The 12,668-nt window shown below is 38.8% G+C and overlaps 1 protein-coding gene across 1 annotated transcript in view; it reads left to right on the top strand.

The window, feature by feature from the left end:
- Positions 1 to 12,668, top strand: part of LOC126450657 (uncharacterized) — a 49,741-nt gene extending 37,073 nt beyond the window's left edge. The window contains exons 2-5 of the mRNA XM_050091028.1: positions 10,519 to 10,693; positions 12,108 to 12,249; positions 12,333 to 12,537; positions 12,635 to 12,668. Of these exons, the coding sequence (XP_049946985.1) occupies positions 10,562 to 10,693; positions 12,108 to 12,249; positions 12,333 to 12,537; positions 12,635 to 12,668 (513 nt within the window). The 5' untranslated portion in view covers positions 10,519 to 10,561. The remainder of the gene's footprint in view (positions 1 to 10,518; positions 10,694 to 12,107; positions 12,250 to 12,332; positions 12,538 to 12,634) is intronic.

Here is a 12,668-nt window from a genome sequence, read left to right as displayed (position 1 = left end):
TGTTGTCAGTTGTCCTCTGTATGGTGTCATTGGAAGATCCTCATTTTCTGGTCATGTTGCTACATTCTCTTCACTATGATGAGCAAAGGTAGCCTCTCAAGTGGAAACTTTGTGATCATTGAGTGAATCTTCAGTTACCTTGAACCTTCCATCACTGATCTCCAACTCTTGACTGCAGTAGGGCTTCATTTAGAGGACATGCTGATGTCTGTTCCTTTGTCTTCTTGATGAAGTGTCATAATCCTTGACTTTGTATGTGATCTCTGACAAGCAGTGAAGGATACAATATGGTCCAAATTAGCACTTTACTAACTTTTCTGACAGTTCCCCTTCCTGCACAGGCCAGAAGTCTGTACCAAGCCTCTCCCCAGGTCATATATCACTGTCTGATGTTTGGCGTTAAATTACTCCTCTAGGAATCCATGATATATAGACAAGCCAGCTAACTTGTTTGTCTAGTCTTGGTGATGAGATGTTTCATGTAGTCATTCCAAGTATCGCCTAGTTCATAGAGGAACATCATGGGGCAGGAAAAATGTTGTGAAGCCTCTAGTGTCTTACTTCACTGTGTTGTATGTGAATGTCATGACCGGCAGTTCTGAATCCCAATCTCTCTGTTCAACATCAACATATAACCAAGAGCATTTCTGCCAACATCTTATTAAAGCATTCTGTGAAGTTATTCATCTTTTAGATGGTAGGCAGTTGTCACTCTGTGGGTGAGGTTGCAGTGTGAAATTATCTCTAATACTAATATTGACAGGAAAACTTTGCTGTGGACAGATATCATCACATAGGGTGCTGTGTATTTCGAAGTGATGTCTTCTACAAGGGACTTTGTAATTTTTGTTGCTTCTACAGTCAGAAAAGCTGTAGTGAGAGTTTAGTGGGTGTGGTAGTCAGTGCAGAATATTGTCCTTGAATTCACATTTATTGACTTTGAGAACATCCCAAAGAGGTCAGTTCCAGTACAGTGGTGCTGCTGCAAGTGGGATCAGCATCAGAGGTGATTTTGACATGTGCTTCACTTGTTAGTATTCCTTGCAGTTGCTCACATTGAGTATAATGAATTGCTAGAGAAATGGCCAGTGATACCTGTGTCTAAGTCTCCACAAATCCCTGTGATCAGAATTTGGTACATTTTGGAAATACTTCAGAAATCACTGGATGCTGATGAGCTGGGATGATGAGCAGCCATTTCCACCCATCAGATCATAGTTCCTCTCCTACAATATTCCTTGTATTAATTGGAATTCTCCTCTGGTTGGTTCCTCATTCTTCAAGGTTTCTGTTTTTCAGCAATGTAGGATGTTCCCTTTGTTCAGCAGCAATGCATTTAATGCGGCAGTGATGGAGATTTGTCCACACTGCTGTGCTCTGCTAAAGGATTCCTTGAAAGACAGTTGGTGGCCTTGTTTTTGTGTTGATTTTTGTGTACCATTGTGAAGTTGTGCTCCTGAAGCCTCACTGCTTATCTCGCCAATCAATCCAACGGATCTTTCAGGCTAGTCATCCAGCATAGAGAGTAGTGATCCACCACAGCACTGAATAGTTTGTCAAATAAATGTGGCCAGAATTTGTTAATTTGTTGATGACCCAAACAACTGCAAGACACTATTTCTCAGTTGTAGAGTAGATCTTTTCAGGTTCAGAGAGTACTCTGGAAGTATAAGCTATCACCTTTCCAGCACCTTCCTGAATTTTTACTATAACTGTCTGTATCACAAAACCAGTAGCATTGGTTGGATGTTCTTTCTCAGCATTTTCGTCATACAGTGCTAGAACTGGAGAAGATGTAGCATCTCCTTAAGGACAAGAAAGATCTTTCTTGCTCCTCATTCCAGGAAAACTTGACATCTCCCTGGAGAACTTCTTCCAAGAGACGTACATAGGCACAGAAGTGCTTCATGAATTTCTGGTAGTATGAGCACTTTCTGAGAAAACTTCTTACATTATGAATGTGCCAAGAAGTCAGAAAATCTGTGACTGTTCTTATTTTCTTCAAGGTTCAGTGACATCAACTTGCAACATCTTTTCCACTTCCTTTGTATTATCCATTGTTCAGATGGTGACACTCCATATGAATGTTGGATAATTGGTGGATGGCTCCCAGTGTAGATACGGTGTTTTATCATAGACCACTCGGTCGGTCTTTTCTTCACTCTGGATTTGAAAATGTCCAAATAGTCGATGAAGAATGGCTATCTCTTGCTGGTGTAGTTTGTTGGTCTGGCCAGGTACTCGTAACATTTCGATAGTAGCTTCCTCCCATGCATTGTTGGAAGTGGTAGCAGAGCATAATTCTTTGTCAATGAAACAAATTCGCCCTTCCCATAAATTTGCCAAAGATTTGCCCTTCCCACACTGGTTCAGCTGTCCCTACACACATACCTTTATGGATGAGTTGTGGCTGCTTGTAACTGTTAGTGAGTGGAAGTTCTCCATGGTCACTAACAATGCTTATGATCATCACTGGCATACAGATTTCCTTTGTGAGCCCAAATAGCTTTTTGCAGTCAACAAAAGCTCATAGTTTAACTGAGCATTTCAATTGATGATGGCAGGATAACCAGGTCTTCAATGGCAAACAACAGCCAAGAGCAATCTTTGTTATGTGTACTTGTTGGAATGACTTTGGCACTCTGGTTCTCTGATCTTTCACAGTCTATGACTGCTTGTTATGCCTGTAAGAAGTCCCATCTGAGAATAACATCATGACTACATTCTTTACAAAAAAAAGGCTGTGTTCTATAATTGATAGTTATTCTTGCAGTACATATTCCTAACTGCTGGATGTATTGCTCATTTGTGACCTTCAGACAGTCCAGTCTTCTTTAGATGGTGATGACAAGCATTCAACATTAAAGAAAAAGAAGCCAATGAGTCTACTAGCACCTGGACTACTTGGTGATCGAAAATGATATCAATGAGATTTTCTGTCATCTTGCTGACTGTCATCCATAGATGATTTTCCTCTCATGAGGCCTCACCTTTTATGTGGCTGACTCACTTAGTTTCCCTGAATTCAGTAGCTAGGCGAGTGGTTGGTACCTCTGTATGGTGATGGGGAGTAGCTACAGTGTGTGACCCATCCAAGGTACAGTTGTAATCTTCAGCCCACACATCAAGTAATAACTGCCTGCAGTTGACTAGTGTGAATAGAAGTGTTGTGATAGTAGATGTCTTGCAGCATAATAATTGTCAAAAACTCACCTTGTTTCTGTGCAATAGTGCACAATGCGTCCAGGGTAACTACAGTGAAAATAGATCAGCATGTTGTCCTCCACCCTCCAACTTCTGCTGTTCTGCAGGGCGTTTTACTTAGGGGAGGAGTTGGTTGTATCTGTGTTGGTGAGGTGTTGGATTGTCAATCTCTCCCATGTTGTAGTGGATCTCTCCTGTGTGTGAGAGAGGAAAAGTAGTAGAGGTCTTCCACAACTGCCATGGGGACCACATTCGGTAGACAATCATCTCTCTTTTGTCCGAGTGTTTTTGTCTGTTGCATTTCCTCAGTGCACAGGCACTACTTGATGAATTATTATGTTGTTGTGATATCCTGTACCAGAAGAGTACATGTCTTCTATGACTCCATTTGTCAAATATGAGATTTAGGCAGCTTCTGTCATTCAGATTCGTAATGTGGTGAAGGGGAAAAACATTCTGTATGTATGACTGTGTCATTACACCATGGCATTGGGGCCTGTTCTTCAGTTGTCCTGCTAGGTGACTTTCCTGTTGATTGTCACAAAATGCCATCTCACCTATTGTATCTAGCAATCCTTTCAATCATTTTGTAGGGTACTGATTAGTAGTGTCTCCAGGAAATACTGAAGGACGCCTGATGTGCAGCTGACTTTTTGCTGTTTTGGAACCCATCGATGTCGTAAATATACAGATATTAGGTATGATATACTGCTTGTATTATGGTTCTTGTCTGTGTAGGCAATGGCTTTTATGTTGCCTAATTGGAGCCTTGGTAATATAGATGTATTGAAGTACCCAGCATCTCCACCAAACAATATCATGTTTAAACAACAAACAAGTCCAAATCCAAAGGAAGAGTCATCATTGAAGCATAACACTTAGAACTGAAAACACATTTATTACTGACACCAGTGTACAGCCAGAATAGAACTGACCTCCTGGACAAAGAGTGCAGTTATTTATTCAAACATCAAATATTCCAGAATGTAAGTTTTTGTATCAACATTGAATATTCCAGCTATACAAACAGTACAAACATAAGACATTTTTAAAATCTTCCAGAAATTAAAAATACTAAAAAGCAAATAATTTTGCTGATCAGATGTGAACTGGCAACCCACAGCACACCAGGCAGCAATGCTAGCCACTACACTTCACTGCTTGCACCACAGCTCACAACAATATTTCCAAGATGAAAACCACTATCTTTGTTCAGAAGGTTCCTGTTTAGTTGGGTTGGCACTACTTGTCAAAGTACACTACCTGTATCTCAGAAAGAAAAGGACTGTCTTAGTGTCTTTATTTTTCAAAAATTCAAATGGTTCAAATGGCTCTGAGCACTATGGGACTTAACATCTTAGGTCATCAGTCCCCTAGAATTTAGAACTACTTAAACTTAACTAACCTAAGGACATCACACACATCCATGCCCGAAGCAGGATTCGAACCTGCGACTGTAGCGGTCGCGCGGTTCCAGACTGAAGTGCCTAGAACCGCTCGGCCACACCGGCCGGCCTTTATTTTTCCCATAATCCGTGATGCAGCAAGTTTCTAAGTAGTACTTCCTAATGCTAACTCCTCACTGGCTGTCTTGGTGGGCTGCCACAAAGATTTTTGCGATTTTTACATTTGTAACACCCCTCCTCAATCTTGTGTGCTCCCTTTCCAAAATATGGTTTGTTGTGCTGGCTGGTGTTTTGATAGGTCCCTAGCTTTTTGAGGCTTAGATCGTCTTTCTCAGATTCTTGTAATGCTGAGATCTTTCTAGATGATAGGAAACATTCTTGATGTTATGTCATTCTAGTATTATGCAGATCCTCCACACAATGTACGTGTACAAGATGTATGTACTTGCATTGAGAGTCTCCAACTCATTCTGTTATATGTGCACTGGCTCCTGTGAAATGGTATGGTGGGTTGAAGTTAGTTTAGGTGACATGGAAACCATTCTAAACTTCCCTTCCATATGGAAGTATTATCTACTTAGCAGCAGTTGAAAAGCAGATGAAAGAGTTGAAAACAAGTAAGTCACCAGGTTCAGATGGAATCCCACTTCAATTTTACAGAGAGTGCTCTTTGGCATTGGTCCCTTATTTTCCATGTTAGCTTGCAACTACAGTGAATCTCTTGCACAGAGGCAAGTTCCAAGTGACTGATTAAATGTGCTCTAGTCTCTTGTATATAAGAAGGCAAAAAGAACTGACCCACAGAATTCCAGATGAATGTCTTTAACATTGATTTGCTGCAGAGTTCTTGAACATATTCTAAGTTAGAATATAATAAATTTTCTTGAGATGTAAAGACTTCCATTCACAAATCAACATGCAAAACTCAACTTGTCCCTTTCTCCTACAACATCTTGTGAACCATGGATGAAGGGCAATAATCAGATTCCATATTCCTAGATTTCTGGAAAGTGTAGGATACTGTGGTACCAAGCATACAGAAAGGTTCTCAGGTATGGGAGTGGCTCAAAGACGTTTTGAGTAATATAACTCAATGCATTGTCCTAGAGGGTGAGTGTTCACAGCAGACAAAGGTATCAGCAGGAGTACCTCCAAGGAAGTATAAAAATCTGACAGAAAGGAGGTGCACCAATCTGTGACTGTTTGCTAATGACAGTGTAATGTACGGGAAAGTGTCATTATTGTGTGGTTTTAGGTGGATACAGGGTGACTTGGAGTAGGAAAAACAGTTCTGTTATGTTTGAATACAATATCAGTTGTGTGCTGCTTAACGTATTCACAGTAAATAAATATCTAAGTGTAACATTGCAAAGTGACATGAAATGAAACAAACATGTAAGTTTGATTATAGGGAAGGCGGATGGTCAGCTTTGGGTTTCTGGGAGAATTCTGGGAAGTGTGGATCATCTGTAAAGGAGACCACATACAGAACACTTATGTGACCCATTCTTAAGTATTGCTAGAGTGTTTGGGATCCCCTCCAGGTCAGATAGAAGGAAGGTGACGAAGCATGATACTATATTTGTTAAAGGGGGGTTTGATCAATGTATGAGCATTACAGAAATCGTACACAAACTCATATGGGAATCTACAGATGAAACACTATTGAGAAAGTTTAGAGAACAACTTCGCAACAGATCATAGAATAATCTTACTGCTGCCAACAAGTATCTTGCATAAGGACTACAAAGAATAGATACGAGAAATCAGGTCTCATATGGAAGCGTATAGACAGTCATTTTTCCCTCACTCCATTTGCCGGTGGAACAGGAAAGGGAATGACCAACAGTAGCATGAGGTACCCTCCACCAAGCACTGTAATGTGTCTTGAGGAGTATGTATATAGATGTAGACTACAATGTAATACACCGAGAAACATCTACTCAGTACACCTGACACGATACAAAGTTGTGAGTTTTGTTAAGTCTCATAACTTCTGTTCATATTTGTCACTGATTTTGTAATTATGTACAAGCTTATAATTGCTGTAAAACTTAAAAGTGTGTTGTTTTGATTTTTCAGCACATCTATTTTATGTAAAATTACTGTTTAGAAAATTCCAGAAAAATACAGGATATATGATAATGTAATGATAAAAGCTAACTGTACTAAAATATTCAACTTCTGTAAAAGAACACATAAAAATGTTAGAAATTAAAATAATAATGTAATTAAAAACTAATTGTCAGTTATTTGCAATTAATTGTTAACAATCTGAATTATGCAAAACTGCACATAGGAATTCAACTTTTGTGAACTCTTAATTTTCCTTTGTAAGTTAATTACTGCCAAGGTTTAAATAATGGATTTATACATCTGTATTTTATAACTTTATTTATTGTATGGTGGCTGTGTCCCAAATTAGTCTAGCTAGTTCACCTTTTGGTAAGTTAGTTGCAGTTTTACTTTTAAGTCAATACAAAATCAGTGTAATTTTTTTTGTGAAAGTTTTTGTCAAGAATTACTTAAGCTTATTAGATTGAAGTTGTGATTACAAATTTGACGCCCAGCTTTTCAATCAGAATACTACTGTTTCCCAGATCTAAAAAATCCAGGAAATTGAAAGCTGCAGGTAGTAGATACTGACACATTGTCAACAATGCTATGACATGTACATAATTTATGTCATGCTTTGTCATTAATAAAAGCAGTAGACAGATAAAAAATGGTATTTTTTCTAACTCACAGTAAGAGAATGTGGCTCTGGTGAGTAGAGACACCACACTGAACATCACCATTACGTTACCTTTTCCTAGGCGTTCTCCTTCACTGCAGAAAGTAGCATGAGTTTCCAAAATCATGTTGGCATTTATCAAAGAGTGGGCTTAACAATGCTGTAAAATGTTTCGATAGCTCTGTGTCACTTACAGTGGATGACTGTGATATGGCCTCCTTGTGTCTTTTTGGCAGGCTGTATAATTGCAGAAACTAATGTGCATAGTCATACCTTGTTGTGAATTTCTCTTGCAAGAAGCTGTGTGGAAGTTTCATTTGTTTCCTTTTAATGTGACTCATTGGAGCCCCTTCATTTTTCTGTGTGTTGAGTTGTTGAGTAACTCATAGAATTTCCACTTGTAATGTGTGAGTGGGAACAGGTCTTTAGTGAACTTACAGGATGACTACTTCTAGGCCCTCCCACAATTGTTTAATGCTGCTGCTCATTTGATATTGAAACATTTTTGTCTCCAGTATTGTGCCCCAGGTGAACATGAATATATTAATGAAAACGAACAGCAGCACTAATACAATAGCTCTAGAAAATAATAGGGGCAACTTTAGATGTGAATATCTGCCCAGATAGTAGTGCGTGTTCAAGTGCCACTTCTGAGATGGGGAGGTGCACTGGGCCTGGATTGAATCTCCTTGGCTGAATAGTGAGAAGGGTTGATGTGCCAGGCAGCCTGGATGCAGTCTTTCGTCAGTTTCCCACATCCCACTAGCTGAATACTGAGCTGGTACCCAAGTATCTCAGCTACATGATTCAAAAACATTTAAAAAACTTCCACTCACTCTTACACAAATAACACTATACAGAGGCACAATAAAAAGGAGTCCTTTTAGTGAATCTTGTTTACTTTAGGACTGCATGAGCTACAATAAGAGGTTACCAGAAACAGTTTTTGCATCACATGCTGTTTTGTTTGCTCTCTCAAATTCTGACATATTGTTGTCAATGCATACCTTTTCCTCTGCCCCCCCCCCCCCCCCCAGCATCATCACACTTTGTTGCCACTGTTAAAAAGCTTGTCTTCAGGAAGTGTGTGACAGAAGATCTACACATCTTGAAGTACTTGTCACAGAAGCTCTTTCTCCAATACATAAATAGGTCTGCCATGTACTGAAAAATAATGTCCCCTATTTCATGCAGAATTCTGTATATCCTTATTAAAATCCCTTAAATATTCATAGATTGCTGTCTTCTGCCTGTTTTCCTACACCTCAAAACAGAGAAGCTGCTTATTCTGAATACTAGGTTGTTCCAAACAGAAGACTACTCAGAATAGAAAGGAGAAGATTCTCACCTATTAGCCACAAATTGCCAACAGACTTTACAATTTCCAATATTACGTGCCCTGTACATGATGCCATGTTCATCACCATAAACATCTACTGAATTAGTGAATACTTCCTGTCCAGTAATCTGAATCATCTCATGAAGGAAAAAATGGCACTTTTATTGCAGTCAGGAATGAACTGACCGAAAGGCACAGCTGGTCAGCAACTGTATCATGTAATATGACAAAATGGTTTACTGTAAATACTCATATTATGATTTGAGTTACTTTTATAAAATAAATGTTTACATTGATTTCCCCTATATCCCTGTATGTGTACTTACAAAAACAGGTTGCATGTTACACTGAGAAATAAATGTCATTTTAAGCGAAGTAGACATCCACTAGAAAGCATTAGTTTTCCACATGTAAAATATAGTATTTCTTGATTAATATATACACTGGTGCATGGAGAGCTGCATCAAACCAGTCTCAGGACTGAAGACCACAACAACAACAACATATACACTGGTATAGGAAACTAAAGGATGAAAGTAACTTTTGCATGTGTGGCACTGCCAAGTAACATAGCTTACTGAAACTTGGACCTTACATAGAAAGAATTGCTACAGTATAGTACAGAAGATAGCTGAAAGTAATGTACAATGAGACCAACAGAAATGACAGTTTTGTTCAAAGACAATAATTATGCAGAATTCACTGCGTTTTATGATGGTCCTTTGGACATTAGAAAAGGTAGAATAAGGGGTGTGATCATCATGGATGGCAGCGCCTGCTCTGCTGGCCACAAGGTAATTATAGAAGGGTTTTCCATTCTTTCATCAGCACTGCTGAAAACTACTGGATGGCCATTGGTACATGTGGATTTGCTGCAATACATCTCCTCAACGCATCCCACATATCCTGGAACGGCTTTAAGTTGGGGGAATTGGCAGACCAGTCCATTCGGCAAATATCTTCCCATTCCAAGAGCTCCTCCATATTCACTGTTCGATGCAGTCGCACACTGTCATTTATAAAAATGAAGTCGGGGCCAAATGCACCCCTGAAAAGATGCACATGTGGAAGGAGAACTGTGTCCCAATAACACTGACTGTGGTGTGTATTGTAATCAAAGATTTAGAGGTCAGTAACCCCCATGACATTATGCCTCCCCACACCATAACACCTGGACCACATCACACGATGAGAGGTGGGGACATGTAATGCACACAGGAACATCATCATGATTGTTTTGGTGGTCTGTGTGCTATGATGCAGGGAGGCACAATGTAGCATGGGTGTACTGACCCCAAAATCTTTGAACATAGTAAACTCACTGGTCAACTTTATTGCGACACTGTACTCCTGTACCATGTGCATCTTTTCAGGGGTGTGTTTTGTCCTGACTTCACTTTTATGAATGACAGTGCTTGACCGCATTGAACAGCACAGTTGGAGGAGCTGTTGGAATGAGACGATATTCAGCAAATGAAATGGTTTGCAAATTCCCCTGATTTAAATCCCATTGAGCACATCACCACATAACGATTTATTATAAATGCATAGACCCAACCTGTCCACTGCATGTGATTAATATAGTGGTATTCACACTTGTCGCATTAAATTTATGCAATAATCTTTGTATAAACCTGTTACCCACTAAGAAAAATTAGAAAATTGTACAAAGGCACAGGCAAGCTGCACACAGCCAGAAAGTACTTTTCTTCCAGTTTTTAGAAGGGGAAAAGATACCAACTATGATTTTGGTATGAATATTTTGTTTATGCATGTAATTTTGTGCTTATGTAATTTTCCTTGAATAACAGTTATCCAAACATTTGTAATTTCAGATTGTGTGCTCAAAAATCATGAATCTGCAATGTACACTGAATAATGGAGAAACATGATGTATACATTGATGCCAATGGAATTCAACATAATGTTATTATTGCCCCCATAGCAGAGTGGAACAGTGGGTCGAGAGTGGCCTTTGATGTTGTTGTCAATGCTGATACAGAATTTAAGGTAACATTACTAGATTACAACACACAAAATTACATGCAGCATTCTAAACATAAATTTAATCTATCAAAGAGAATACACATTGAGACATACCATGTTAAAATTTTAATAATATTACAGCCCATGCAATGGTTCAAATTCCATATGTGATCTGTAGCAGAAAGTACAATTACAACATTGCTGCTGTACTGGACGGGTATCATCACTTTGTGTTTTGTCCTTGATGTAGTTTTCCTCAAATTGACTCATAAACATGTAAGCTTAAATACCTAACAGTGGAAAGTCCAGTTTAGAACATCAACAATATTATGAAAATGACAGATTTCTACCCTTCATAAAGCTCACACGTTGAGTTGCAGACAGGCATAATGAAAAGACCGTTGTATATTAGCATTTGGCCAATGCCTTCTTCAGAAAACAGACTCTGGCTGGAGTGACCAGAGGTAGTGATCATATGTGCGTGTGTGAGATGTATTTGCTTGTGTGAATGTATATGCACTTCTCTCTTGCAACAAAGGCTTTTGCCGAAAGCTAATATGGTTCAGTCTTTTCATCGTGCCTGTCTGCAACTCAGTCTCTGATTTTTACAGTGAGTAGCAATCTGTTCTTTTCATAATTACAAATGCCCTTGTTTAGGCACATAAACAGGAAGGCTAATTTAATCCTATGTGGTACATAATGTATACAGGTTAGTTTTCGGTTATAATAAATCAATCCAATTTTAAAAGCAATAGTAATGTTTGTCGGATACACAGTAATTTAGTCCATGTCTCACAGATTTGTATAATCAAATGAAAGTCCTGAAGGCCATGAGAACAGTTATTAATTGCAGGGAACACAAACAGTGAAGTCAAACAATATTACGTAGTTGTGTTGCAGCGTTGGATAAATGCTGTGGTTTATATAGAAGCATCAAGGAATTTTTCTTAGTAATGTACCATACTTCTTATGAAGCAAACAAGTTAAAAGTGTTATATTAATGATTTTATGTTAGACCCATTTGTTGCAATTGAGTAAGGGAAATATTTATTTTACCAAAGACATCAAGCTAAAAGCAGAAAAAAATCCCTGAGAGAGAGGGAGGGGGGACGGGGAAATCAGCTCCCATGTATGAGTACTAAATCACTGCCCAATAGATAATATAGTCTGTTGTAAATGTTTGGGAAACATTCTGCACTTGCATCCAGTTAGCAGAAGCTGACATTGTACACATGAACAGCCTTGTAGAATGCTGCTCCAAAATGGGTGCACAATGATCTACCATGAAACTCTGCAGAGATCCAATCTCCACAAGATACTTCTTCATTAGTGACACTGCATTGTTACACTACTCACTACAGATGTGTGCTTAAAAAATTTAAACCTTATTTTTATTTTAAGCAGAGGCAGTTGCTTTAATAAGCCATTTTTGTTTTAGACTGAATGTAATGAAGAATCTGCAGCTTCAGAGTTGTCATTTGGCACATATTATGCAGAACATGTGGAGGGTATTAGATGTCATGTGAATGAGCACTCAGTTACAGACACATCAGGTGTGAAATGTTCAGAAGAAGAGAAAGGTAACTAACATGGGCAAGTGTGACAATGCTTTGAACTTCAGTAATTCTATTCATGGTTGAAACAGTTTGTGTTTCTGTTTCAGGGACTATTACAACACATCCTCATGATATCATCAAACACACTGTCATTCCAGAAGTTCATGCCTCTGCTGTAAAAAAGATACCCAAAATGGATAAAAATAATCTCAAGGATATGAAATCAATTCAGCACTCTGAATTTTTGCAAGATACTGACACATGCAATGTACGCTCTGTTGAAAAAGATGCACTTTTGACACAAATACATTCGTATGTCAGAAAGAAGGTCGAAGCTGCCGATAAGGATCGTTCTTATAATTCACCTAAAAGTTTTTCATTTTCTGGGTTCAATGAAAACTGTGCCCAGATTCCTGAGCAGTCTCACTATAATTCAAGGGTGA

Source organism: Schistocerca serialis, chromosome 1 (assembly GCF_023864345.2).
Source record: "Schistocerca serialis cubense isolate TAMUIC-IGC-003099 chromosome 1, iqSchSeri2.2, whole genome shotgun sequence".
Taxonomy (NCBI): Eukaryota; Metazoa; Arthropoda; class Insecta; order Orthoptera; family Acrididae; genus Schistocerca; species Schistocerca serialis.
This window is presented reverse-complemented; position numbering and strand designations above follow the sequence as displayed.